The sequence below is a fragment of the Pholis gunnellus genome (genome assembly GCF_910591455.1).
Source record: "Pholis gunnellus genome assembly, chromosome: 20".
NCBI lineage: Eukaryota > Metazoa > Chordata > Actinopteri > Perciformes > Pholidae > Pholis > Pholis gunnellus.
In genome coordinates this window covers 20,689,470-20,715,870 of record NC_136547.1, presented here as the reverse complement: position 1 = coordinate 20,715,870, position 26,401 = coordinate 20,689,470, and the positions used below count along the sequence as shown (strand labels likewise).

Here is a 26,401-nt window from a genome sequence, read left to right as displayed (position 1 = left end):
ACTGTAATAAAACGCTTCCTCACACCAGCCTCCTTTCTTCCTCAGACCTAAACGCTTCAGGATGCTGGAGTTGTCGGTTCGAACCTTCTAGCTTCCAGACTAACAGCGCGAGGAGACGCTGGCTGCGCACAGTGCGCCTGCGCAGAAAGAGCGGTCCGGCAGACTGAATGAAAGCTGAATGTTGTAAAATGTAAAACTACTGAGGATCAACAAAACATCCAAACTACATTAATATCATCGTGAAATCTCTTCTTTACATTCATTCATCATCAATGACGTACTCATGATGAATCTGATGAAAATAAAGGTTTCTGTTTTCAGCGTATTTTGGTTTATTGCCTGAAGAATCAGAGGATTTGATAAGAACCAGAATCAACAAGCAGAATCAGAACTGGAGTCACAAGTGTTCACATCTTACCGAACTTTAATGTGGAGCTTCTTCACTTCAATAATAGTGATGGAGGAAGTATTCAGGTCATGTACTCAAGAAGTACAAGTATCAGAAATACTGCATCATAACTTAAAGTACTGCCTTCAACATGTTACTTCAGTTAAAGTACAGAAGGACTGAAATGATTCAAAGTCAAAGTACTCATGATGCAGAATGTTTAGTTATATTATTGATGATTATAATGTCGGTGTCGTGTAATGTGTCTTATGTAACACAGTTTCTTCATAAACATACATTTACTTTCTAGATATCTTTAGGATTTAAACGTCTTGTGGCACTGAACAGTTTGCTTGTTTATGAAACAGTCTTTGAACATGAACCGGTCCTGGACTAAGGTGGTCTGGGTGGACTACCAGTCACCAACACAGCTGCAGTGGATTATTCTGCCACTTGATGCAGGCTACGTTCTGAACATACTCCCCGTTTCACAAAGGTCTGTGTCACAGTAACTTGAGATGTAACAGGAGGTGTGTCTGCATCAGAAGGTGAGCTCAACTCTCCATTGCTCACTATACATCCTGGAAAGTCTCTGGAGGGCTGTGGAGAGGTCTGGGATGGAGAAGGTTCCTTTGCAGAACCTAGCAACAGTAACTAAGGTGGGGGGGGGACTTAGGAAGGGTCAATTAAGTTGCACTCACTTTCAAATTGTGGCAAATTGCCAATCATTTTCTTAGGGATTTGTCTTATTGTCTTAATCAACAAATCAATAACGCGTTGGTCCGTCTCTCGGTACTTTGTGACTTTGTGACACTGAGATGTTTGGTGTCACCTTCAGTCAAACTATACAGCGATTGTTCCTCTCCTTCTTTTGGCCTCTACAACTCTACAACCTTTTCTCCTAACTAACCACACAATACACTACAGGAAGCAGCATTTGTTTCTCTTAATCATTTCCTAAAGTTACCATTATATCAGATTTTTACAGGAGCTACCTTTTCTATCTATATAAGAGAGTATAGCAGCCCTACTCATTTTAAATTCAGGATGAAATCATGGCTAAAATCCAGTCATGTACCTCAACACGCACGAATGCAAACACGTGACGTGTCTTAATGTTGCTGAAGTATAGTGAATATTTACTGTCTTGTAATTGTGTTTTTATACTAGTGTTGATTTGGTTAACAGGGATTTTATTCTGTTTCCTGCCCAGGGACTACTGATGTAAATGAGCTTATAGCTAAGAAGATGTGCACTTTCCTGTCAAATAAATACATAAATAAATAAATCAGGTTTTTAATCTTTCTTTCACATCTGCCTGATTCTGCAGCTGCATCTTCTTTGTCCATCAGTGAAGCGTCTCCATCTAGTGGCTGAAACAAAGAACAACTCTGACTCACATTCTGAAGCGTTCTCCTCGTCTTCTCCTTTATTGGAGATTTGATCACATCGTCTTCAGTTGAGTTGAATCCAGAGTGAATTCCTGTAAGTTTGTTCTTCAGGTGTTTCAGTTGATCCCTGAACACCCGATAAGTTGTGTTTTGTCTTCAGACGGAGGTTTTGTTTTGGACAGAGATCGAGGTGTTAATAATGTTACAGCAGCACATTAATGGACACAATGTCACAATCACGTTGCACTTGTTTACTCGCTCAAAGGAGTGTGAGGAAAATATTACAGACCGAACTGAGTTGAACCCAGTGAAAGTTCTGAGAAGTTTAAACGGAACATTAGCAACAGATTATACTTAAAGTACCTAAAGTAAAAGTACTCATTATGCAGAATGGTCCATTATGAATATTTATAGTTTTACATTTAATTTGTTATATCAGTTTTATATATTTACGGTTGGCCTATATCATTGGATTTTTAATATTGATGAATTCATGTTTAATTAATGTTGCAGCTGGTAAAGGTGGAGCTAATTTTAACTACTTTATATACTAATAACTAGGCTATATACTACCTAATAATACATCATAGTTTATTAGTTGATTTATATTTTGCATTAAATCTGAATCTACAAAGAAGTGACCTCCTCCAACCGCAGTCCCGTAATTGCCGTCCTCAATGCCCGAAAGTCCAGGTCTGAAACCTGATCCACAGCTATCCTGGTGTAGTCTAGTCCCAAATGGACAGCCCCGGTGATGGCCCTGGAGAAACAGTCCGAGATGAAGGAGAGCCGGCGCTGCTGGCGTGCGAACCGTGGTTCGGCCCTCTTCCTCATAGCAAACGTCAGTGGCTTGTGATCCACAAAAGCGGTGAACTGCCGAGCCTCAAACAGGAACCGAAAATGATGAATGGCCAGAAAGAAGCAGAGGAGCTCCCGATCAAAGGTGCTGTACTTCCATTGGTTGTGATGCAGCTGAAGAAAGCGAGTGGTTGCCACGCCCCTTTCACCCACTGCTGGTGCACTGCACCAACCGCATAGTCTGAAGCGCCCGTGGTGATGGCAATCAGAGCCTTGGGTGACGGGTGTGCCAGCATTGTTGCATTTGCCAGAGCTGTCTTGGTCCCTCTCCTCGGTCCAGTCAACAGCCTGTTTGACGGCCGTGCCTTCCAGGGCTTCGTACAGGGGCTGCATCAACTGTGCCACCCGGGGAATAAAGCGATGGTAAAAGTTCAGAAACGGTTCAGTAAACAGAAAATCTGGCTTGTGTCATCCTAGGAGAGCTAGCATTTTATCCATTAGCTCCGACGGCTTGTTGTCGCCGAGGCCATTCAGAGAGAGAAGCTGGCGAGCCCGCTGAGAGTCAGAAAGTCCCAAAAAAAGATTTTCGAGGATGCTCACCACTCTGTCTGCTGTCCAACTGCCGAGGGCCGCTACGACATAATAGTATTTCATAGCATCTGCGGTAATGTCTCTGAGAGCGAACTGTGCTTCAGTTTGAGCAAACCAGACCGATGCTTGCGTCTCCCAAATCTCCGGCAGCTTTAGCGAAACTGCATCTGTGGTCATGATCGTCTCTGGAAACGTCCAGTAGAGTCAGGCTCACCAATGTAGGGGCGCCGGAATAAACAAGTACAGCAACTTCTCTTTTTGGCTGCACACCACTGTCGCCATTTATTTCAACTCCCAAAAACATGACATCCTAAAACACTGACTTCCTGTCACCTTTAACCCCAACCTGACATTGCATTACCATGGTTACTCTAATTCACTTAAAGGGAACCCTTAACCTGAGCAGCGTCAGAGTGCTCGTCCGGTGAGCCCTACTACCTAATCACTTAACCCTCCACCACCAGTCCTACACAGTGGACTGGAAGTATAAAGTAGCAGAACATAGTTATACAAAAGTAAAGTACAAGTACCTCAAATTGCACTCCAATAGAGTACTTGATTAGCCTAAATATACTTAGTTACACTACACCACTGATGGAACAAGAGCACAAAGTTCTTCATAGATCTACCGTCTTATTTCTGCTCTCAAAGTTCAGATTGATGCTTTTCTTCCACAGTCCCACAAAACCCTGTGGGCAACACGGTCTCGTATTATGCACGTTAAAGATTACAATAAGTCATGTGAGACAACTGTTGCAGACATTCCCCATCATCATCATCATCATCATCATCATCATCATCATCATCATCATCATCACTACACAGTTCTTGGTTCATCTTCAGCTGAAGTTCAGCGCTGTGTAAAGACATGCGTCCACCTCACAGAGAGCAGAGATCAGAACTGAGGAGGCTGCAGATCCCTTTCTTCTCACCGTGTCAATCACGTCTCGTGCTTTATCTGCTCCGTGTTTTGTTCTGGCCGACTCCATTTCAGCGTCAGTAATCACTCCGTGCTCAAGAAGTTTATCCAGCAGCTGGTTCAGAACAGAATCAGACACTCTGTTGATGAATTGAGTCCGAACTGAGAACAGCTTCTGGACTGCCGGGTCCCTGTCCCCTGCCGGGACCCTGTCCCCTGCCGGGACATTTCTCTGTTGAATTTCCGCTCTTGGACCTGGAAGATAACCAAGAAAATATTGTACAGTTCAGAAGAAATGAAAAGTCTGTTTTGAACTGCTAGAGTAAGATATTTCTCACATTTCTGCTATGTCACTTCCTGTGTTCTCCTTTAAGAAAAAGGATAGATTGTATACATATACATATATATATATATATATATTTATTTACATATATTGTTCACAGTAGTGTTCCATGTCAGTAGTGGTGTAAAGGACCATTGTTGATCCGTAGAAATATACAATCAGGACATCATCATTTATGCTTTCTGTTCTCTAATCTCTGGTAATGTTACATGTAAACAACAAATCCATGTTGAAATTGAAATGAGGAGAGCTAGTAACGTTAGCCGCACCGCTAACGGCTAACGTACGAAGGTTCCATTCAGTTCCATTATGTTATCGTGATGTGTTCAAATGTAGTCTGTATCTCCTAATCATTTTAAATGTGTGAAAGGATCAAATTGAAACATGTTGATGTTTACTCTGACTTCAGAGCGGATGAATAGATATTTTTTGGACGGTGGAGTCTTGTAGACCAGCTGCTATAACAAAACAAACAATCTGCCAACATGGATCATCTGTGATCGGTAATCTGCATCAGATAAATGTGATCAGGTATCTCTGAACGTTATATTCGTGACTCCGATCTGACCGTGAGCTTTATGATCCGTTGCACCCGTACATGTAAGGCAAGTTCATTTATTTAGTTCATTTCAGCAAGAATTCAAAGCACTTCACATAAAACATCAAAAGCCCAAAATGCAAAAGAGACATTATAAAAAGACATTTAAATAGAGCCAAAATAAAAACAAGCTAAAATAGCATAAAACGGGTATAAAATACACTAATTAGAGTTACAGCACAGTGTTTAATAAACAGGAAAGTCTTCAGCCTTCTTCAGCTGTCCTGCATTTTGTTCCAGATATACGGAACATACAGACTGCAGCCTAAATAAAGAATGATATGAGATGTGGAGCTCCCTGAATGTTCATGAGAGCCGCACACATCTGTTCTACTCTCGTCCATCACTGGGTGTCTGATCGTCTTTACCTTCCTGTAATACGAGATGCTCCCAGACTGCGTTCCTCTCTTCGTCCTGGACCGACAAAGTCACTGTCTTCGTGTTGGGGGTCAGGAAAACTTTAAATGTCGGATGGATATTGGGTCCATACCTCGTGTCAAATTGTATAGACTGAAAACAAGAACCAGAAGTCAGAATGTGCATCTGCTACCTCCCTGATTGTGAATCTACATGCAGCCAAACTTGTATTTGCATAAAATAAATGTCATTGGGAACAATTGAAAATAGACGCTGGCACTCAGGAAAAGATGCTATGTGGACACAGGCCACTACACACTACTCTGAGGCTGGAGACACAGTGGAGGGAGAACAGTTGGGGGTTTAGCTAACAGCTAACGGAACTACCAGAACACCTACTGCTGAGTACCTCTCGATTGCTGTTACTGTTTTGGACGGTATGTTTGGCTAACAGCTAACAGCTAACAGCTAACAGCTAAGGGAACTATCACAGACACAAAGTGAAAAAAGATGCTGGTGCTCAGGAATAAAACTGAATGTGGACACAGACCCTTAGAAGGGTAGAAGTGACCTGACTCACCTTAGGATGGATCGTGAATCCCTCAGGTTCACAGTGGACACGGTAACTTTTACCAACGTCCAGCAGACAGTTGGAGCAGCTCTCGATGTACTTCGCAGGTTGTTGTGTTTTGGCAACCTTCGTTAACGGGACATTTTTATTAGTTTAGTTCAAGCTCAGATAGTCAAGGTCATTTTATGTGTAGAGTACATCTAAACATGATAATTAAAGTAAATTAAAAAGATAATTATGAGGACAAACTGTAAATAAATGAATAAAAGCATAGAATAAATGTTTCTAGATAAAACCCCCCTAATGCTACAGCACTGCAAACAAACAGGTCATGTCTTCATGGTGACTATTAAAAGGATAAAGATAAGAGATGAGTTATCAAATGTTCATCTTCATCATTTGAATTCAGAGTGCTGTTTCCCATTTTTATTGAACCGTTTTTTGTCTTTAAGGAAGATTAAACGTTTTAATTTTGTTCAGCAACCGTCCCTTTCGTTGTCCTCCACAGATCCACTGAACTGTGACCACATGGAGTAAATATCTGTAGAAGTGTGCTGCTGGAAACAGGGAGGAATCCCTCAATTGTTGGAAAGTCACGAGTATTTCATCATCATACAGATCATCAATAATACGTTTGCATTTTTGAGCCTATAGTTTAAAACAAAGGTTGTCTTTAATAATAACTCAGGTAAGTGGTGAGAAGGGAACGTTTTCCTTCATATTTTAAAGAACTGTTTTCAGCATTTTCTCACATTTCTTTAGGTCATGCAGCAAGAAACAAATCATATTCAAGGATGTGAAGTTCAGTTTGCATCCAGGAGGGAGATTCTCATCTTCCAACCCAGTAAAAAGACGCCAAATACTGAATGTCCAGACGCCGTTCTCTCTCTGTCTGTAGATTCAAAATTGTTCTTTTAAGTAAAAGGGACTGTGACACAAATTAATTCTAATAACGTTCTCTGCCTGTAAAGCCTCTCAGTTGAGTGATCATCTCCGCAAATCTTTTTCCATTTTTGTGTGTGTTGTGTGTACTATTCATGCCATCTGGTAGAAGTATCACGAATGTTAGTGGCAGATGGAAATACATGCTGAGAGAGAATCAAAAAAACTACAAAAAACAAAACAATCTGAAGATTTACAGTTCAGATAGATTTGACAGCACGAGGAGCAAAGTGTGAATCGTCTTTGTGGAAACAGCTGTGGCTTAAAACAAGAGTTTAAGTTGCTGGTGAGCACATATGACAGATAGCTTTACCTCATGCACGGGGATGTTGTCCTGCAGCAGAAACACATTGAGAGCTTGATGCCCGACCTGCGGGGGTCGGAGGAACAGCAGAACTTGGCCCTGTATTGGCAGCCTGATGTTCAGAAACCTCCTGACAAGATCCCAGACGAGGCCAAAAGCGGAGAGGTTCGGGACCTTCACCACCACATGAGTATCCGTGATCTCCAGCGGCTCCAGGATTGTCATTCCATCATCAGTGATGTGGACGACGGACAACAGGCCGTCAAAGACCAACGCTGTGGGAGCAAAGAGCTGTTAAACCTTTATTTATTATTGATAAAACAGGTTCATCCCAACCTAATTCATTTCTTACCACTTGAGTTCAATTCATCATTTTTTTCTCCACCAGGAGAATCGTGCGATTGGTCTCATGTGTGCCTGTGATTGAGTGAGTGTGCACCTCTGTGTCTGTCCACGGCTAATCTCACCTTCAGCTACAGCTGACTGCATCATATTTCAGTTATGGCTGCATTCTCAAGGACCTCTTGTGGTTGCAGTGACTCACACTTCCTCAAAACAACTTGTATTGCCTGTTTCATACAAACCCCCGGTCCCTAGTGATACCCCAGCTGAGTGCATCACCGACCCCCCAAACAACTACTATGAGGCAAGAGACACAACGGAGGAATAACAGTTTGCGTTGTGTTTGGCCTGACGGCTAACGGAATGGACGATGAGTTTGGCAGCTAACGAAGCTACCAGTACACACTCTGCTGAGTACCTCTCTGCAGCTGCTCTGCGGCTCACTGTCATTGTTTTAGACGGTGTGTTTGGCTAACAGCTAACGGAAGATTGTACGATGCGTCTTATAAGACGACTTTCAGCCGATTTCCTGCTTACATCACCGGTTGTTTTTGAGTTTGCATGAAATGTGTTAGCCATCCTTTACCTATTATACTTTAATTAATTATTATTTTCCCACATGTGATCTGTCTGGATCTGTGCATTTAGTGTTACCAATCTATTATAATGTATTGTTTGCATGACACCAGATGCAGCTAGTTTTACGCATTAATACTCTTTGTAGTTTTGGTGATTTATTCCTGAACACTGAAGACAGCCATGTCTTTACCGTGCTTTGTTTCACAGTGTGGGAGGTGGAGCTGACGGACTGCAGCATCCTCAGAACTCTTAATGTCGTACAGCGGCCCTGCAGCCTTCTTGCCAGCTGGTTGGAGGAGGCCCTCATCCCATTGGACAGTCCTGTACAGCAGCTCTGCCTCTTGAGCCATAACAAACACCAGTCCAGTCAAAGAACACTGGAACACACCTGGACCAGGACACCTGAACCTGTAGGACACGGAGAGGACGAATGAATATAAGAAGCATCTATTGGCCTGTTAGTCACATGATCTGTTTTCACTCACAGGTGTCCATGTGCAGCACAGGAAGCTGATCGTAGTGTAAAGCGTGATGACACCCAGAGGACAACTCCACTCTGATTTAGGGCGTTTTCAGACCCGTAGTTTGTTTGCTTTGTTGTCGATTCAGAGACTAACTTCGTACAGTGGTTGCATTTGCCCCTCAGTTTGTTTGTGTTCACACAGCGTAAGACAAATGCCATGTGAGAGAAAGCTGTTCTGTCATTGGTCAGACACATTATTCTTCTTGATGAAGGAGCATCTGTCACGGCCGTGCCTCCTGTTTTCCCCTATGTCTCCTGTGTGTGTGTGTGTGTGTGTGTGTGTGTGTGTGTGTGTGTGTGTGTGTGGTGTGGGCGTGGCTCTGACCTGGTCTCCTCCCGGCTCCCTCCTGATTGCTATTCATTCACCTCACCTGTCCAGTCTCCACAGCTGCCTTCCATCAACTCATCTACTCAACACTTTATCCACCCCGGCGTTCTATCCACTCGTCGCCAGATCGTTGTTGCAACCACAGCATTGGTTTGTCGTTCTCGGCCGCTCAGGATCGTTAAGTTTATTTCCTCGTGTTATTGCTTGCCTGAACTTACCCTGTCTTCCTGTGCCCACAGTGGATCATCCTCTCCGGTTCTCCAGCCTGCCTGCCTCGACAACGCAATCCATTCCCTTCCACGCTCACACCCCGGTCTGCCTGCCCTGCCTTCTCTGCCCAGGATCAGCACCCATCATCCCGTTAATAAACCTTTGCACTTTATTTAACCTCGTCCGTGTCTGCGTTTGGGTCCTCAACCACAACCCGTGACGTCATCATCAGCACGTATTGCTTCTTGTGAACATACTCACAAGACAATTGTTCTTGAGATGTTGTTCCCTCATCAACCTCTCTATCTATATACAGGTCCTGTTTTGACTCCCCACAGACAACAGACCTTCGTTTAGAATCACAACTTGATGAACCATGAAAGAAGCTGGAATAGTGTATTTCATTGGATTACCTGTATGAAGATTCAGCTGTGTGTTCAGGTGAGAATGAGGATGGAGCCTGGAATGAAGAAGGCACAAAGTTAGTTATTTCAATAGAAATCAAGTAACAAGCCACAGTTCTCTGCCCTCTTACTGTGTACCAGGGTACATAATAAGTGTACCCTGGTACACAATGATTACATTTACTCAGTAGAGAAACCTCAATAAATAAACTTCACCTCTTTGTCGGGCACATTTGTTTTCTCATCCAGTTTGCCGTCGGCGTCACCTGATGGAGAGAAGAAGAGAAAGAGAAACATTAGCAGACAAAATTCTTCAAACAGAATTGAAAAATACTTTTTGTTACGATGAGGCTCATTTTAAGATCCGACTTTAATGTAGAATAGCTTGAATGAGGACATTCTTTCAATACTCACATTGTTTGTGTTTCTTAGTGAACGACCTGTTATTCAACCTGTCGGGAACACAATCCCAAAAGTTATGATCAAGTTTTATATAATTGTTCATTCTTTGAGTTAGCCAGCTTCATAGTCATAATATGAAGCAACTAATCTGCTTTTTGATCTCGTCTCCTTCATGTTGTGAGCGTGCATTAGAGGAAATAACAGTCTAGATGCAGAAAAACATCACAGGAAAACAAAACACAACTACCTTCATTCACTCTACTGTGAAATCCCACCACTTCTAAAAACGTGCTTGGCTTTGCTTTGTCAACTTTTATTTTATTGTTTGTGGAGAAATGAAAGAAAAGAAACACCAGAGGAACTGCACTCGATGAGTAAAATCTCTGACTTGTTGAGCTCAAAGGGAGAAAAAGGAGGAAACCCTCACTGTGAGTAAACCGCCCTGTGTTTTATTAACAACACTGCTGAACCAGCACGGACTGACTCGGACCCCCTCACTGACCTCAGAGTCTCCAGTCTGCAGTCTGGACTCTCCACAAGGTCACACAGCAGCTTCTCTCCTGAATCCTTCAGCTTGTTGTCTCTCAGATTCAGTTCTCTCAGATGGGAGGAGGGGTTGGACTTCAGAGCTGAGGCCAGAGAAGAACAGCTGATCTCTGACAACCTGCACTTCATCAACCTGAATAAAGAATAAATGATGAAGATAAGAATCCATTTATAATCAGATGTGTTCATGTTGTAAATGAAGAGCTTCATCATTCCGTTACTGCAGATCTTCATCATGATATCCGCCCTCTATTTTATTATTAGTAGAAACACACACCACAACAAATAGTTCCACTCAGAGAGTAAACTTTTAAAATTTAAATACGAGTTCAGATGATCTTCTGTGTACAGATTACCGTTTACCAAACATGTGATGTACTTTAACAGCTAACGTTGGACATTTTCTGCAGTTTCTTTACGAGACGGTTGACTTTTGTGACTAAAGACTAAAAGCTTAGTTTAAACTCGCCACAGTGAAGCCGGCACGCTCCTCAACAATGATGTAATCACGGCCTGCGAGTCCTGCACGAAGGCTCCACAAGTCGCGCCGCTTGGTCGTGCACTTCTGGATTTTTGCTACGACGAGGCGCCAATAGTTTACTGATAAAAGCACTATTTAGATGTCTGCCGAACTGTTTTAGACGCTTTAGAAACAGGAGGTCTTAAAAATCTACATTTGAGTAAATATTTAACAGCCAAATCAAATAGTTTACAGGATATTCAACCTTCGTTTCTTTATAATACATTTAATACATGACTTCTTTACAGGGTTTGTATGAAGGTAATAAAGTCTCCATGAATATGAGATATGAGTTTACAGATGATAACAGTTCCTCCTCTTCATTGTGGAGGTCGGTTTATGGTGTTACACTGGTTGTCTTCCTGATTCTTCACAGTTCATTTAGTTTGTTCGTCCTCTGGTGTTTCAGAGAACAATATAATTAAAAGCACGTTGAGTATAAAACCTTTTGTTCATGCTCAGAGCTCACACGCCATCTGCAGAAGCTCACGCACAGGTGCCACGCACAGGTGTGAACAAAACTTAAATTTAGTCCAGGAAAAATACAAATATGAACAAAAAAGAAATTCACGACATGATGGGTGTAAGTTATGTTTGTACATAAATTAGTTTAAATGGTTGATTAAACAAATAGGAATAGTATAGATTCATCTTCTTTAGCTAGTTAAGGAACAGCATCAACAGATGTACTGATATTTTTCTCTCACAAGATTCGGGTTTTTTCTAGAGTTCTGTGGGAGATTAGTGGAGCTGGTTCGTGTGTCTATGGTGCATGCAGCCGAGGGTTAGTCCACTTTTATTACAGTTTAAAGTCAAATGTTAATTCAGCGTGTGAGCAATGCAGATTTTGAAGAAATTGAATTGTGGCTTTATTATAATTAGTATTTGGTTTGACGTTGGTTTAAATAATTTTTGGTTGAGCGTTTTGTATTTATCTGCTGCTTACACGTGTTTAGCCTCACTTTAAGTTTGAGAATATTATCAGAGTAGAAATGTGCCACATTTTAATGTTGAAGTCTTATTTCTGTTAGAGAACCACATTCACACCCACAAACGTACAGGAAACATAATAATTATGTAGTAAAGATTCATCCGTGGAGCTGAAGTGTGGACTGACCCCAGAGTCTCCAGTCTACAGTGTGGACTCTCCAGTCCAGCAGACAGCAGCTTCACTCCTGAATCCTTCAGGTCGTTGTTACTCAGATCCAGTTCTCTCAGATGGGAGGAGGGGTTGGACTTCAGAGCTGAGGCCAGAGAAGAACAGCTGATCTCTGACAAACTGCAGAACCTCAACCTGAATAAAGAATAAATGATGAAGATAAGAATCCATTTATAATCCAATCAGATGTGTTCATGTTGTAAATGTGTAGCTCAACATGACTCTGTCCTCATCAATGAGCTTTTCTCTTTGTCGTTGTGTTATTGTGGATCATCATCATGTCAGCCTTCTACACACATCATCCAAATGTCACCACAACATTCATCACCTATTGATGTCAACACAGATGAACACCATGCTGCTGGTCTCAGTCAGGTCTGCAACTAGAGGATCAAGACTATATTGATCTCTTAAACAGCTGCTTTAAGAAATATGACTCGATCTCTATGTGTGTGTGTGTGTTCCTAAAGATAAATATCAATGAACAGATATTATTTGTGAAAACACATTTGAATGAACAGAAACCAAAGAAATATTTCTATTTCAAGTAAAACGTTATCAATATGAGGATCTTCTGTCTACAGATGTGACCATTTACCAAACATTATAAACATGAATTAACTTTGACAACTAACAGTGGACATTTTCTTTAAAGAACAATTATTTTGTGACTGCAGACTAAATTTAGTTCAAGAGACATGAAAATATGAATAAAAACAAATGTACAAATTTATGGATTTAAATTAAGTTTTTACATTAAGGTTAATTGTAACATAAACATATTAGATCTATAATAGTAACAGAGAGTCAGTGAACTGACCCCAGAGTCTTCAGTCTATAGTGTGGACTCTCCAGTCCAGCAGACAGCAGCTTCACTCCTGAATCCTTCAGGTTGTTTCTACTCAGATCCAGTTCTCTCAGATGGGAGGAGGGGTTGGACTTCAGAACTGAGACCAGAGAAGAACAGCTGATCTCTGACAAACTGCAGAAACTCAACCTGAATAAAGAATAAATGATGAAGATAAGAATCCATTTATAATCCAATCAGATGTGTTCATGTTGTAAATGTGTAGCTCAACATGACTCTGTCCTCATCAATGAGCTTTTCTCTTTGTCGTTGTGTTATTGTGGATCATCATCATGTCAGCCTTCTACACACATCATCCAAATGTCACCACAACATTCATCACCTATTGATGTCAACACAGATGAACACCATGCTGCTGGTCTCAGTCAGGTCTGCAACTAGAGGATCAAGACTATATTGATCTTTTAAACAGCTGCTTTAAGAAATATGACTCGATCTCTATGTGTGTGTGTGTGTGTGTGTGTCCTAAAGATCAACATCAATGAACAGATATTATTTGTGAAAACACATTTGAATGAACAGAAACCAAAGAAATATTTCTACTTCAAGTAAAACGTTATCAATATAAAACAAGTATTAGTTCAGAGGATCTTCGGTCTACAGATGTGACCATTTACCAAACATTATAAACATGAATTAACTTTGACAACTAACAGTGGACATTTTCTACAGTTTCTTTAAGAAACAATTATTTTGTGACTGCAGACTAAATTTAGTTCAAGAGACGTGAAAATATGAATAAAAACAAATTTACAAATGTATGGATTTAAATTAAGTTTTTACATTAAGGTAAATTGTAACATAAACATATTAGATCTATAATAGTAACAGAGTGTCAGTGAACTGACCCCAGAGTCTTCAGTCTACAGTGTGGACTCTCCAGTCCAGCAGACAGCAGCTTCACTCCTGAATCCTTCAGGTCGTTGTTGTTACCCAGATGCAGTTCTCTCAGATGGGAGGGGTTGGACTTCAGAACTGAGACCAGAGAAGAACAGCTGATCTCTGACAAACTGCAGCCCCACAACCTGAATAAAGAATAAATTATGTAACTTTCGACGACAACGTTCCTTCTTGAAATCATTCAATGTTTAATAATCTGTTCAGAGCTGAAGAAGGTTTAGAATTTAGAAGTTTAGAAAATGGAAACTCCAAACAGCTGAACTCAACAGGATGCCGGTTTAAACTGTAAAATACAAAGAGTGAAAAAGAGCTGTCATTAATATTAATGACAACGTGCTGCTACTTCAATAAAGAAGTAGTGACTTCACCTCTTGAACTCCACCAGCGGCTCCATCTGTACGAACTCATGTTGTGAAGACAAACACGAATAAAAACACAGAAACTGATTGAAGATTCCACTCAAGATCCAAAGTTTCAAAGATGTTAAATATGTCAGGATGAATTTAGAGGAAATGTGAACAGAAGACATTGAGAATATTTCTTTTAGGAATAGTGGAGTCATAAAATCAAAGCATCTTCAGTGTAAACTATCTTATAGATTCATCAACATGTTGGATATTTGTTATTGTCTGACGGTTGAAACAGATTCTTTATATATTGATGTCGTGGTCACGGTCGTGCCTCCAGTTGTTCCTTGTGTTTCTTGTGTTTCTTGTGTCTTTGTCTCCTGTCTCCTGTCCTCCCCTGTCTGTCTCTCTCTGAGTGTCTGTGTTGTGGGTGGCTCCCTGATTGCTGTCCCGCCTCCTCACCTGCTCCAAGCCACACACCTGCAGTCCATCAGCTCCTCATCTCTGCAGTATATCTACCTGCTTCTCCATCCTCTCATCTCCAGATCCTCCACTCAGTTCTAGTGGAAGTTTCACGTCTTCAGCCTCTTGAGTTGTGTTTGTTGTGATTCTCTTCTAGCGGGCTTCTCTGTGCCACAGGATCAGTGTCCACGCTCTCATCCCTCGCTCTGCCTGGTGTCACCAGTCACCAGCTCCCCTCTACCTCAGACTACACCCATCTTCACTTGGATCTCAGCTACACACCTGTAAAGTTCTGTGACTGCATCTCACACGGTGGAGACTCTATCGCAGAGAATGTGTCCACAGACAGAAGTATCAACACCTGGTGAAGTCCTCCACCCTCCTCTGTGCTAGTTCCTGCTACAGTCGCTGTCTCCAGGACCACATGTTGCCGTGGTGACACAGACTCACAAGGTGAAGACAACACCGGCGTCTCCGTCACGGCCAGTAACGATGAATAGTAACGACCAACAGGGACCCGGATGCAGGACTCAGACTCACAGCGTGGAAGGATAAAGGAAGCTTCACTGACTGGTTGCAGAGAATGAAGATGGATGTGGGGGAGAATCCGGCTGGCAGAGCAAGGGGACCAGAAGTAGGGGGGAGGAGGTAGGGAAGGGTTCATTGCCCCCCCACTTTAAGCCCCTGATCTGATTTAGCTTCAAGAGAATCAAGTGTTGAAGAGGTTCAGAGTGAATCATCCAGTGTCGTCTTCTTCTTCTTATATTCAGGTTTTAAATTAAGATAAGATAAGATAGGATAGACTTTATTGTCCCAAAGGAAATTTGTCTTGGAAACATACATACAGTGTCTGATGTTAAAACAATACAAGTAACATATTGCATACAAACATTACATACACAGACTGTCGCCAGTCCACATACCCGCACACACAGTACCTACACCTACAGTACATGCAAAAGACTGCCACCAGCCAACAAATACATTTCACGCTGCCCATTGTACAACACACCTGTAGTGTATAATAAATGTGGAGCTCAACATCGCTCTGCCATAGTCGATGGACTAAACCAAATCAAACAGTCTGTTTTATCTCAGGAAGCTTCTAACGGAGTGAAATGAGCCACAAGTATTGAGTAGCAGTCATGATAACAGCTGCTCCCGTTCTCTAAATGCTAAGGAAAGGAGCTTCAGTGCTTCCTTTCTCGTCTCCTTTAGCATAGGGAACACTGGACCTTCCTTACTGAAAGGAAAGGAGATAATGACGCCACTTTCAGCAGCAACTTTCAGCAGCAACATTTAAAGCGACGCAGCGTTCGGTCGTCAGTAACTTCGTACTTCGTATCTCCAGTGGTTTCCCCTCGTGTTGACCCTCTGCGTCCCACGGTTTGTGACCAAGCCCTTTTGTGACTTTGCCTTTTTATTTTCAGTTTGGACTTTTTCCGCTCCCGGTTGTTGTTTTTGTTTTCTGTTTTTGTGTATGCTTAAGTGCCCAGTAAAGAGCCTTGCATTTCACCTCACCTTGTGTCCTGTGTCTAAGTCTGCGCCTGAGTCTCTGCTCCACTCATAAACCCACACGGTGAACCGTCACAAGAATCCTGACTTGAATTGTGCAGCTGTGAGTTTGTCACTGTACTCGTTTTCTGTTATAAATAAAGTTGTTAGAAAACAAACATCTGTAGTTTAGTGTGAGTGCAGTGGGATTCTCTGAGCACCACGGTCCACTTTTCCTAAGTCATTATGAACTTTCCTTGACCACATGACGTTTTCCATCGAGGTCAAGGACAAGTGGTTAGGAAAGGACATAGGACGTCACCTTGTGGACTATTCCACCGCAGCCTCAGTGTGGATCAGATGAATATCTGCCTGATGTCTGCAGTTTAGTATCAACACAACTTTCACATCATATTAATCTCAGAACAGAAGTAAAAAATGGTGTCTGACCCCAGAGTCTCCAGTCTACAGTGTGGACTCTCCAGTCCAGCAGACAGCAGCTTCACTCCTGAATCCTGCAGCTTGTTGTAACTCAGATCCAGTTCTCTCAGATGGGAGGAGGGGTTGGACTTCAGAGCTGATGCCAGAGAAGAACAGCTGATCTCTGACAACCTGCAGCTCCACAACCTGAATAAAGAATAAATGAAGAAGATAAGAATCCATTTATAATCCAATCAGATGTGTTCATGTTGTAAATGTGTAGCTCAACATGACTCTGTCCTCATCAATGAGCTTTTCTCTTTGTCGTTGTGTTATTGTGGATCATCATCATGTCAGCCTTCTACACACATCATCCAAATGTCACCACAACATTCATCACCTATTGATGTCAACACAGATGAACACCATGCTGCTGGTCTGTGTCAGGTCTGCAACTAGAGGATCAAGATCAGATCAGACCTGCTGGACTCAAAGACGGTTCATGACTTCATTGGTTCCATGAGCTTCTTCTTTGTGTATCTGGTAGCTTAGTAGCTTCATGTGTTCAACAGGAGAGGTCCACATGTGTTCAGGTGTGTCTTCATGTCATCTGTCCATCACCAGAGTTCTTGGTGGCAGTAATCATTCCTCCTGTCAGACTGAGTGTGAAGTGGTCCCTTCATAACACAACTACACTGAAGAAATCACTTCACAAGTTCAGCTGAAACTAATATGAAGCTTCAGCAGTCTGAGTCAGACGAACCAAAGTTACAGACTATTGAGGAGCAGATTCCCTCTTTGAGTTCCTCTTCCTCCACTGAGCTCAACAAGGAAACACTGAGTTCAACCCGCCTGCTACGTACTGCTGAGGAAGGTAGTACACAGTACATGTACACATTACACACTGAAGTATGAAGCTGTTGAACTGATGTATTTTGCAGTATGCTACACCAGACTTTAGCCTTTAAAGCAGCTCTTAAAGGGCAGAAAACTAACTCATACCTCTATTGTAATATTATTATAAATATTATTGCGTTTATGACCAGTGTCTGTTTACTTTATTAGATACATCATGGTTTAGCTCCCCAACCCTTAAACTAGTTATTCTAACAGGTCATGTTGAAATAAAACATCAATGAGTGGAAACTGTAAATATAAAACATCACTCAAATGTTCTCGAAGTGATTTTTCATCTACAGCAACACAACAGACTGACTTGATACATGTGAAGCCTCAGATTAGTTCAGATCAACTTTACAAGTCATTTCTACAGAACTAGACTGTGGATTTAGTCCTGAACATCACAGACAGTGTGGACAGATTACAGACACCAAGAACTCTTGAATGGACGTTTGGACACGTGAGTGTTGTGTTGAGAAAGACCTGAACCAATATGAACCGGCCCTTTAAGAACAACATGTGTTTGTTGTTGCAACCTAAAGGTCTGTGTCTTCAGATAAAGAGACAAAACATGAAAACAGAACCACAGTTAGACCTGTTGTCAACAAGAACCTGGAAACAAGTTAGACCCTTAAACATCTACAGTTTGATGATGTCATTCATCATCATCACTTGTTGAAGAGCCACTTCCACTATGACTGGTCTCAGCTGACATCTTGTTCTCGTAATGACAACAGAGACTTGTGTTCTCAAAGCCTGCTCTGTGGAGACGTGTGGGCCTGTGTTAGGCTGCTGCTTATTACTCTGAGCTCTGCTTTAATCTCACCACAGCAGCTGTGTGGTTGTCTCTGTAGCAGCCTCATCAGCTTCTGATATCATGAAGATCACCACAGTTCACAACTTCACCTTCATTCAGCTTTGCATTCAAGTCTCTCTCTGTTTACACAGAGTTTGTATCTGCTGTCATCAGATCTTCATCCTCCTCCTTCATCTTCCTCACACACTCTACAGCCTCATCAGGACTGACATCACCTTCACTGACTGATGGACCACAATGAGAGTCTGTGGAAGCTAAACACTCTCCTGTCAATCACTTCATTTCTCTACTTTCTGTCACTCTAACAAATATTCAGCTTTTGTTTTCAGGCAAATCCTGAAACCTTTCAGTCAGTGAACTGACCTCAGAGTCTTCAATCGACAGTGTGGACTCTCCAGTCCAGCAGACAGCAGCTTCACTCCTGAATCCTTCAGGTTTTTGTTGTGACTCAGGTCCAGCTCTCTCAGATGGGAGGGGTTGGACTTCAGAGCTGAGGCCACAACTTCACAGTGAGTCTCTGAGAGTCCACAGCCAGAAAGTCTGTCATGACACAAATATTTCAACATATTATTATGAAAGATGACACTTAATATTTACTTCCTGCTTCCTGTTTTGATGAACATTAGCTCTTCACATCAGTGGTTCAGATAATCTTATATATATATACATTGAGGGAGGAAAAATGTATGCGTTTGCCACTATATTATGTACTCCAGGGTTATCATATGTGTTTATTCATCTATCTGGAGAATGTATGCGTTTACAACTATATTCTGTTGGTTCTGAGTTCATATTATACGTTTGCTCTGTTATCTTCATAATCTTACCTTTATACTCTTTTGTACTCTTTTGTATCAAACTCAGTTCATGTCCCTGCATAGTCATATAGTCACAGACATAGGAATAGTCACATGATTCATGTATTTCATATACACACAATATATATATATATATAACACTAATAACTACTGCCCCTCATTAACTCCACGCTCCAATATAACAGTGATGGTTTTGTCAAAGCAGGAGATTAATATTTCGTTTCATAAATTAATATCTCCGTTAAGTGAATTTCTCTGATGTTTCTGACGGTGAGGAACAGACCTGGGTGTGTTTTTCTGGGTAGATTTAGTGATTTGAGGCCTTCAGGAAAACGCTGTTGATTTATTTTTCAGTCTTTCTCTAACTGGGAATGTTGGTTTTGGTAGAAGAAGAAGAAGAAGAAGAACTCAAACATGTTTATTAAGTAAAACTGTTTCTTATTAGTAGTAGACCTATTAATACTGTTCAGTAAAAGTAATGTATTAAAATGTTTACTTTAAGTGAAGATTGTTTCCAAAGCATCAAAATATGGAATAATATGACATTAATAATAATATTAAGATTATTGTTAACGTCTGTTAAAGGTGGAGCTTACATGATGCTGGATAGTTTAATAAATAATAATAATTCATATTTCAATTCTTATATATTTTGTGAGTCAAATGTGAATCTTCAACATTTAACATTTCTCTGTCAGGTAAATGTAGAACTACAATGTTGTCCTCTGAAGTAGAAGTACATCACATTCCATCTGACCCTACAGGGTCTGGATCTTAGGAGACATACAAGGACTTCATGTGAACCACAATAACAATACTTCTTATTCCTCAGCTGGGTAAAGGTGAATTCTACTAAAGTAGAAATCTGAACTCCTTCATGGAGGCAACGGTTAAAAGAATCAACATCCTGCAGTTGACCTGAAAAGATGTTGAATAGTTTGAGGAGGAAACCAGCAACGTATGAAAACATGTGGACTCTTTTCTGGCCTCACTGCTACCATCATTACAGCCCACTGGCTGTGAAGGAGTCTAACATGTGTCCTCAACATGTTTTCACTCGCAGCATTTCAAACATCAAGAACATCTGTGATGAAATATAACTGAATTATAATTTAGTATTAAACAACTGGAACACTATTTTAAGAATATGAATTTCATAATGTCTATATTAGAAGAACTGAACTACTGATCTACACTGATTCATGAAGTTAATCACATATGGACTTACTGAGCCTTTCTGCAGTTCCTCACAGCTGGAATCAGTCTCTGTCGTCCCCCATGTGTTGTGTTGTAGTTCTTCAGGTCGAACTCATCCAGAACCTCCTCTGACATCTGCAGCATGTAGGACAGAGCTGAGCAGTGGATCATTGAGAGTTCCTTCTCTGATCTGTTCTCTGACTTCAGGAACTCTTGGATCTCCTGATGTACTGAGAGGTCGTTCATCTCCATCAGACAGTGGAAGATGTTGATGCTTCTGTCAGGAGAGATTTCATCACAGTTCATCTTCTTCAGGTTGTTGATGGCTCTCTGGATGGTTTCTAGACTGTTGTCTGTCTGACCCAGCAGGCCTCCTAAGAGTCTCTGGTTGGACTCCAGAGAGAGGCCATGAAGGAAGCGGACAAACAGGTCCAGGTGGCCATTTTGACTTTTAAGGGATTTCTCCATGGCTCTCTTCAGGAAGTCCTCCAGAGATGAATACTTGTAGTATTTCCCCATGAAGTCCTTCAGTACCTCTGTCTTCCTGTTTGTGAAACAGTGGAACATGTAGACTGCAGCCAGAAACTCTTGAACACTCAGATGAACAAAGCAGTAGACTGTTTTCTGGAAGATCACGCTCTCTCTTTTGAAGATCTCTGTACAAACTCCTGAGAACACCGAGGCCTCCGTGACATCAAGACCACACTGCTCCAGGTCTTCTTGGTAGAACATGATGTTTCCTTTCTCCAGATGTTCAAACGCCAGCCTCCCCAGCTTCAGAAGAAGTTCCCTGTCAGCCTCCGTCAGCTCCTGAGGACTCGTCTCATGTCCCTCATGGTACTTCTGCTTCTTCCTCTTTGTCTGGACCAGCAGGAAGTGTGAGTACATGTCAGTCAGGGTCTTGGGCAGCTCTCCTCGCTGGTCTGTAGTCCACATGTGGTCCAGAACTGTAGCAGTGATCCAGCAGAAGACTGGGATTAGACACATGATGTGGAGGCTCCTGGATGTCTTGATGTGTGAGATGATTCTGCTGGACAGCTCTTCATCACTGAACCTCCTCCTGAAGTACTCGTCCTTCTGGGGGTCGGTGAAGCCTCGTACTTCTGTTACCCTGTCAACACGTGAAGGAGGGATCTGATTGGCTGCTGCAGGTCTGGAAGTTATCCAGACGAGAGCCGAGGGAAGCAGCTTCCCCTCGATGAGGTTCGTCAGCAGCACGTTGACCGATGTCTTCTGTGTGACATCAGACACAACCTCATTGTTGATGAAATCCAATGAAAGTCTGGTTTCATCCAGACCATCAAAGATGAACACAACTTTACAGACAGAGAGCTTCTCTGCTGGGACCTTCTGTAATGTTGGATGGAAAACACGGATCAGCTGGAGAAGACTGTACTGCTCATCTTTGATCAAGTTCAGCTCCCTGAACGAAAGCAGAACCACCAGACTGACATCTTGGTTCTCCAAACCCTCGGCCCAGTCCAGAGTGAACTTCTGCACCGAGAAGGTTTTTCCAACTCCAGCGACGCCGTTCGTCAGAACGACTCTGATGCGTCTCTGTTGGTCAGCTGAGGCTTTGAAGATGTCGTGGCACTTGATCGGAGTGTCATGGAGGGTCTTCTTCTTGGAAGCTGACTCCAGCTGCCTGACCTCATGTTGGGTATTAACCTCTTCACTCTGTCCCTCTGTGATGTAGAGCTCAGTGTAGATCCTGTTGAGGAGGGTTCCACTTCCTGTTTCATCACTTCCTTCAGTCACACGTTCACATCTGTTCTTCAGACTGATCTTATGTTCATCTAAAACCTCCTGCAGACCACTATCTCCTGAAACAGAGAAACCAGAGAGAACATATAAAGAAGATATGATATTGATTTGACTAAAACAATCAGTGAACAATGAAATCAGGCTGATATCTGAACCTACAAACGGGGACACGTGAGTGAAAGTAACTTTCAGTTAGATTCAGTTAGAAGCTACTAAAGTAGTGAGATGTGAACACAGAGAGCTTTCTCTCTGGTCACCAGCACAGACAGTGTTGATCCAGTCAGTGTAGCTACAGACGTGGCTTTGGTTTGAGGGAGGAGACCGTTATTGAGAACATTACATCAACTATGTGTTGATTGTTCTTATTTCCTGTTTTGTTGAGCTGTAGCCGACAGACAAAGTTAATAGAGCGACTGTTAAAAGTCCAGTTATGAACGACGTGGATCAAAGATGTGTGTCTGTGTTTTAGTTGTTATAAATACATTCATCCTCACATTGAGTTCATATTCCTCACACAGAGCCTGTTGGTTATATTGCCCGGATCGATCTGCTCTTTGAAACACACCGCGGCTCCGTCTACAAACAGACTAGGACCGTCTATGAATCAATGAGACCTTCTTCCTTTGTGTGTTTACATCCTTCAATCCAACAAGTGTCTCTGTATTAAAACAACACGTCCTGTTTCCAGACATGAAGACATCAGCAGAGAAATGGACAGTCTTACTTTGGACACTTCTGGTCTCACTGGCTGTCTGCAGTCCAGCTCTGGTTCTGGATCTGGACGTCAGCTCCTCCTCAGAATCATGACTCCTCTTCTTCTCTCTGTAAAGACATTTATTTAGAACTAAAATGATTTGTTGGTTGTTGATGAAAAACATCCAGATGTGGACTAAAGTGTGTAGAAGCTCAGATGTTCACAGAGAACAGTTAAAGTGTTACTTTTCTCTTTGAATTCAGCGTTCAGTCTGTCATGAAAATGTTCTTTTATTGAAACTCTCCTGCTTTCATGAACTCTAATCAGCTGCTTTTCCTATCAGGCTGTCTGATGAAACATTTAGTGATCTGTCTGTAGTTTGTTTAGAACTAACTCAACACTTCCTGCAGCTCCTTCACAGTAAAAGTCCTCCATTAAAGAGAGCTGATCATGTCCTTTACTGTCTCTTGTTGCAGCTTCGCTTCAGGTCTGTTTCATTCCTTCCTGACTGACAGCTGCAGTAAACAAAGTGGATTTGTCTACCTAGGTCTGGCTACCTGCAGGTCCCAGCTATAGATACCAAGTGGTAGCCTCTTTGATCTTCTCACCGTTAGCCTGGCGTTTACCCAAAGTTAACTGCTCCATTGGATCGGTCTTTGGGTTCTATATTTTGCAGGTCAGAGGGAGGTGAGCACATTCTGTGTTTGGTGTTTGTCATCCTGCCTGAGACTTTCTGGTCGGAGTGCACTTTGTTGCCCTCAAAGGCTTCGGTTGACAGACTATCCTACCGCTCACTCTTTCCTATCTGGAGGTTTTCGAGCCTCCTCGTCATTGTGCTGGCTCGCTCACCAGCTACACTGACTGTCTTAAACAGTTTGTTGTGCTCATTGAATTCCTCTTATTGCTAGATGTTGCAGAGGTTAGCTCACAGGTCAAGTCTGGATTTCCTGGCTTGGTTTGTTCATTTGTAAAGAGAGCAGGCAGCTACCTTGAGCCTACGCTACAGTTGGTATTAGCTTCCGTGATCACAGATGGAGGTTCTGGTCGTGTTCTGCCACAGTTCCCTCTTAGATTACCTGGCTGCACTGACATTCAGGTGACCAGGCTAGGTTGGATTAGCCTGACTAGCTAGCCGTTTGTTTGCCCGGTTGCATTTGTGTGTTAAGATCTGCTAGATGTTCTGATTAGTGTCCTGGTCACAGTTCTCGCTCAGATTTCCTAGCTGGACCCCCTATTACCCTTTTGAAGCAATGCTGGTGTTCCTCATGTGGAGCTCAACTTCAGGTTGAGGATGACCACGAGATGCGCCCCAAGTGCCACCTTGTGGAAGTGGTAAGGGGAGAGTTGGCTGACACAATCAATGCAACACTTCTTGCCTTTGGTTTAATGACAAGAGAACTGGGTCGATTGATGTCCACCCTCGTTGTGACGCAACGTCAGGTGTGGCTCACAAAGGCGTTGACTGCAGGCAGACCCTACGAAAGCTACCAGTTGTTTGGGCCGGAGGGCATTGGAGCGCAGGAAGGAGTCTTGCCAGGCATCAGAAGCCTAGGGTCATCGGGGATGGCATGGGAGCCCCAGCTCAGTTCGCAGCACCTAAATCCAGCCCCATAGCCCAGGCAGCACAGCAAGGTTACTGCAGGCAGATGGCATCAGCTTAGGAGTGACCAACCTCCACCACGCCAACCCAAGAGAGGGCAAGGGCGCCTAAATAAACCTCAGGACACATGCTGAGGACTGGCAGCCTACGGTGGGCAGAATTTCACTGCAGCACTTGAACTACCATTTCAATGATGCATGGGTTTCAAACACCATGTCACAGGGTTACAGGATGCAGTTTCGTCACCGGCCTCCACCGCCTTCAGAGGTCAAGGTGACCTCGGTCATAGACCCAGTAAGGGTCCAGTTTTATTCATTTGGAGAGAGACAAGAGAGACAACTATTTCAGGTTGATACTGGACTTAAAGAGGTTGAACAAGTATCTGAAGGTCCTCCCTTTTCAAATGCTGTAAACCATGGCCACATTGATGGAAGGTCAGTCTGAACACATCACTGGGTGGCACCATTTCTACGCAGTACCAGGAGGCTACACCCCCCCTGTGGTAAAGTGGGCTGCAGAATGGGACCTGCTAGTGGTATTTGAAGCGTTGAGCAGGCCCCCTTTGAGGCTATGGCAGAAGCAACTATGAGAAATATGTCAATGAAGACTGCTTTTCTTCTGGCAGTAACTACAGCCAAGCATGTGAGTGAGCTCTGTGCCCTTTCTATTAGTTCTTTGTATCTTCGGTTGATGGCAGATGGTTCTTGTATATTGATCTGCAAGGCGGCGTCTTGGACAGCACCAGTGATGCCGGTCACTCTGAACCTTTTTGGGGCGAGCGCCCGGACCTTGTTTACATAACATATCGACCCGTACGGAGCACGAGGAGACATATCCACGTTGTTTACTGACATTGATCCTGGAACTCACACAACCATAGTTACATTTATAACCTACGTTAGTTGTGTTTGAACTGAGGTCAGAAGAGGTCTACATGTTGTGGTGGACCAACAGTCTAACACACAGCATGTAACAGTGGAGTCTCAGGTTCAAGTCCACACACTTTCCTTCTTCATGTCTGTTTTCTGTCACTTTCTACTGTCAACTATCAAATGAAGGATCAATTCAAACGTGATGAAAACAGAAGAGCTCCAAATGTACAGTTGACCATTTCCTGTCTGGTTTTTGTCAGCAGAGAACTTTTACATCAGTTCTGCTCATGATGTTTGTTCTAGACCTTCAGGATCAACATCTGGAGGAGAGAGTCTGAACTCAAAGGTCCACTTACTAAAGATTTAAAGCTTCACACTGAAAGCTCTGAATCTGTAGGAAGTGAACCTTTGAGCTTCATCTCATGAAAATATAATATAAATCTTTGAGCACAACATTTAGTCTTCATCCTCAATGCATCATCTTCATCAGGTCAGCTCACAGTAAAAACAGTCTCTTACTGTGTGTCTGAGGGTCCAGGTTCACTACTGAAGCCTGGAGGATCTTCTCTGGACCGATCACTCTTCATAGACAGACAGATGGATCCTGGAGACTCTGCTCTGTCCTCCTCTTCCTCCTCTTCCTCCTCACAACCACTCATCTTCTGATCTGACCTCAGTCTGAGAGTAAAACAGTAACACTGACTGTGAGCTCACGACACAAGAATCAAGAGTAGAGAACAGGAAGTAACACACACACACACACACACACGCACACACACATACACACACACACACACACACACACACATACACACACTCTAACACGTGTGTCCTCTACAGTCCACAGGAGAAAAGTGACTCACACACTTTGACAGTAAAATAATCACATGTTGGATCAACACTCACCCTGCCTCAGCCTTCAGCTTCTCTCTTTCTGCTCCGAGTCTGAACTTCCTGATGAACACAACAGGGTTCTCTTCCTGTTCTCATGTATCTGGATCACATGATCACTGTAGCTCCGCCCCTCTTCATT

The 26,401-nt window shown here is 42.6% G+C and overlaps 1 protein-coding gene across 1 annotated transcript; it reads right to left on the bottom strand.

Moving 5' to 3' along the window:
- Positions 1-3,429: 3,429 nt before the first annotated feature.
- LOC306712539 (NACHT, LRR and PYD domains-containing protein 12-like) lies at positions 3,430-26,344 on the bottom strand. The gene is made up of 18 exons (XM_079181852.1): positions 26,275-26,344; positions 25,888-26,046; positions 22,927-23,024; positions 20,470-22,261; positions 18,787-18,963; positions 16,737-16,913; positions 13,932-14,108; positions 13,036-13,212; positions 12,174-12,350; positions 10,493-10,669; positions 10,003-10,040; positions 9,805-9,854; positions 9,598-9,644; positions 8,314-8,531; positions 7,212-7,477; positions 5,966-6,082; positions 5,397-5,538; positions 3,430-4,342 (listed from the first exon to the last, which is right to left on the bottom strand). The coding sequence occupies exons 2-18, from the start codon at positions 26,025-26,027 to the stop codon at positions 4,008-4,010; spliced, it is 4,305 nt and encodes a 1,434-aa protein (XP_079037978.1). The 5' UTR covers positions 26,028-26,046; positions 26,275-26,344; the 3' UTR covers positions 3,430-4,007.
- Positions 26,345-26,401: the final 57 nt, after the last annotated feature.

Excerpts from the sequence above, each read along its gene's own strand:
- LOC306712539 (XM_079181852.1), bottom strand. The coding sequence starts at position 26,027 with ATGAGTGGTTGTGAGGAGGAAGAGGAGGAAGAGGAGGACAGAGCAGAG. Across the intron at positions 10,041-10,492 it reads TGCAGACTGGAGACTCTGAG|GTTGAATAACAGGTCGTTCA; the intron begins GTCAGTGAGGGG and ends TGTTCCCGACAG. Across the intron at positions 8,532-9,597 it reads ACAGCTGAATCTTCATACAG|GTTCAGGTGTCCTGGTCCAG; the intron begins GTAATCCAATGA and ends CGTGTCCTACAG.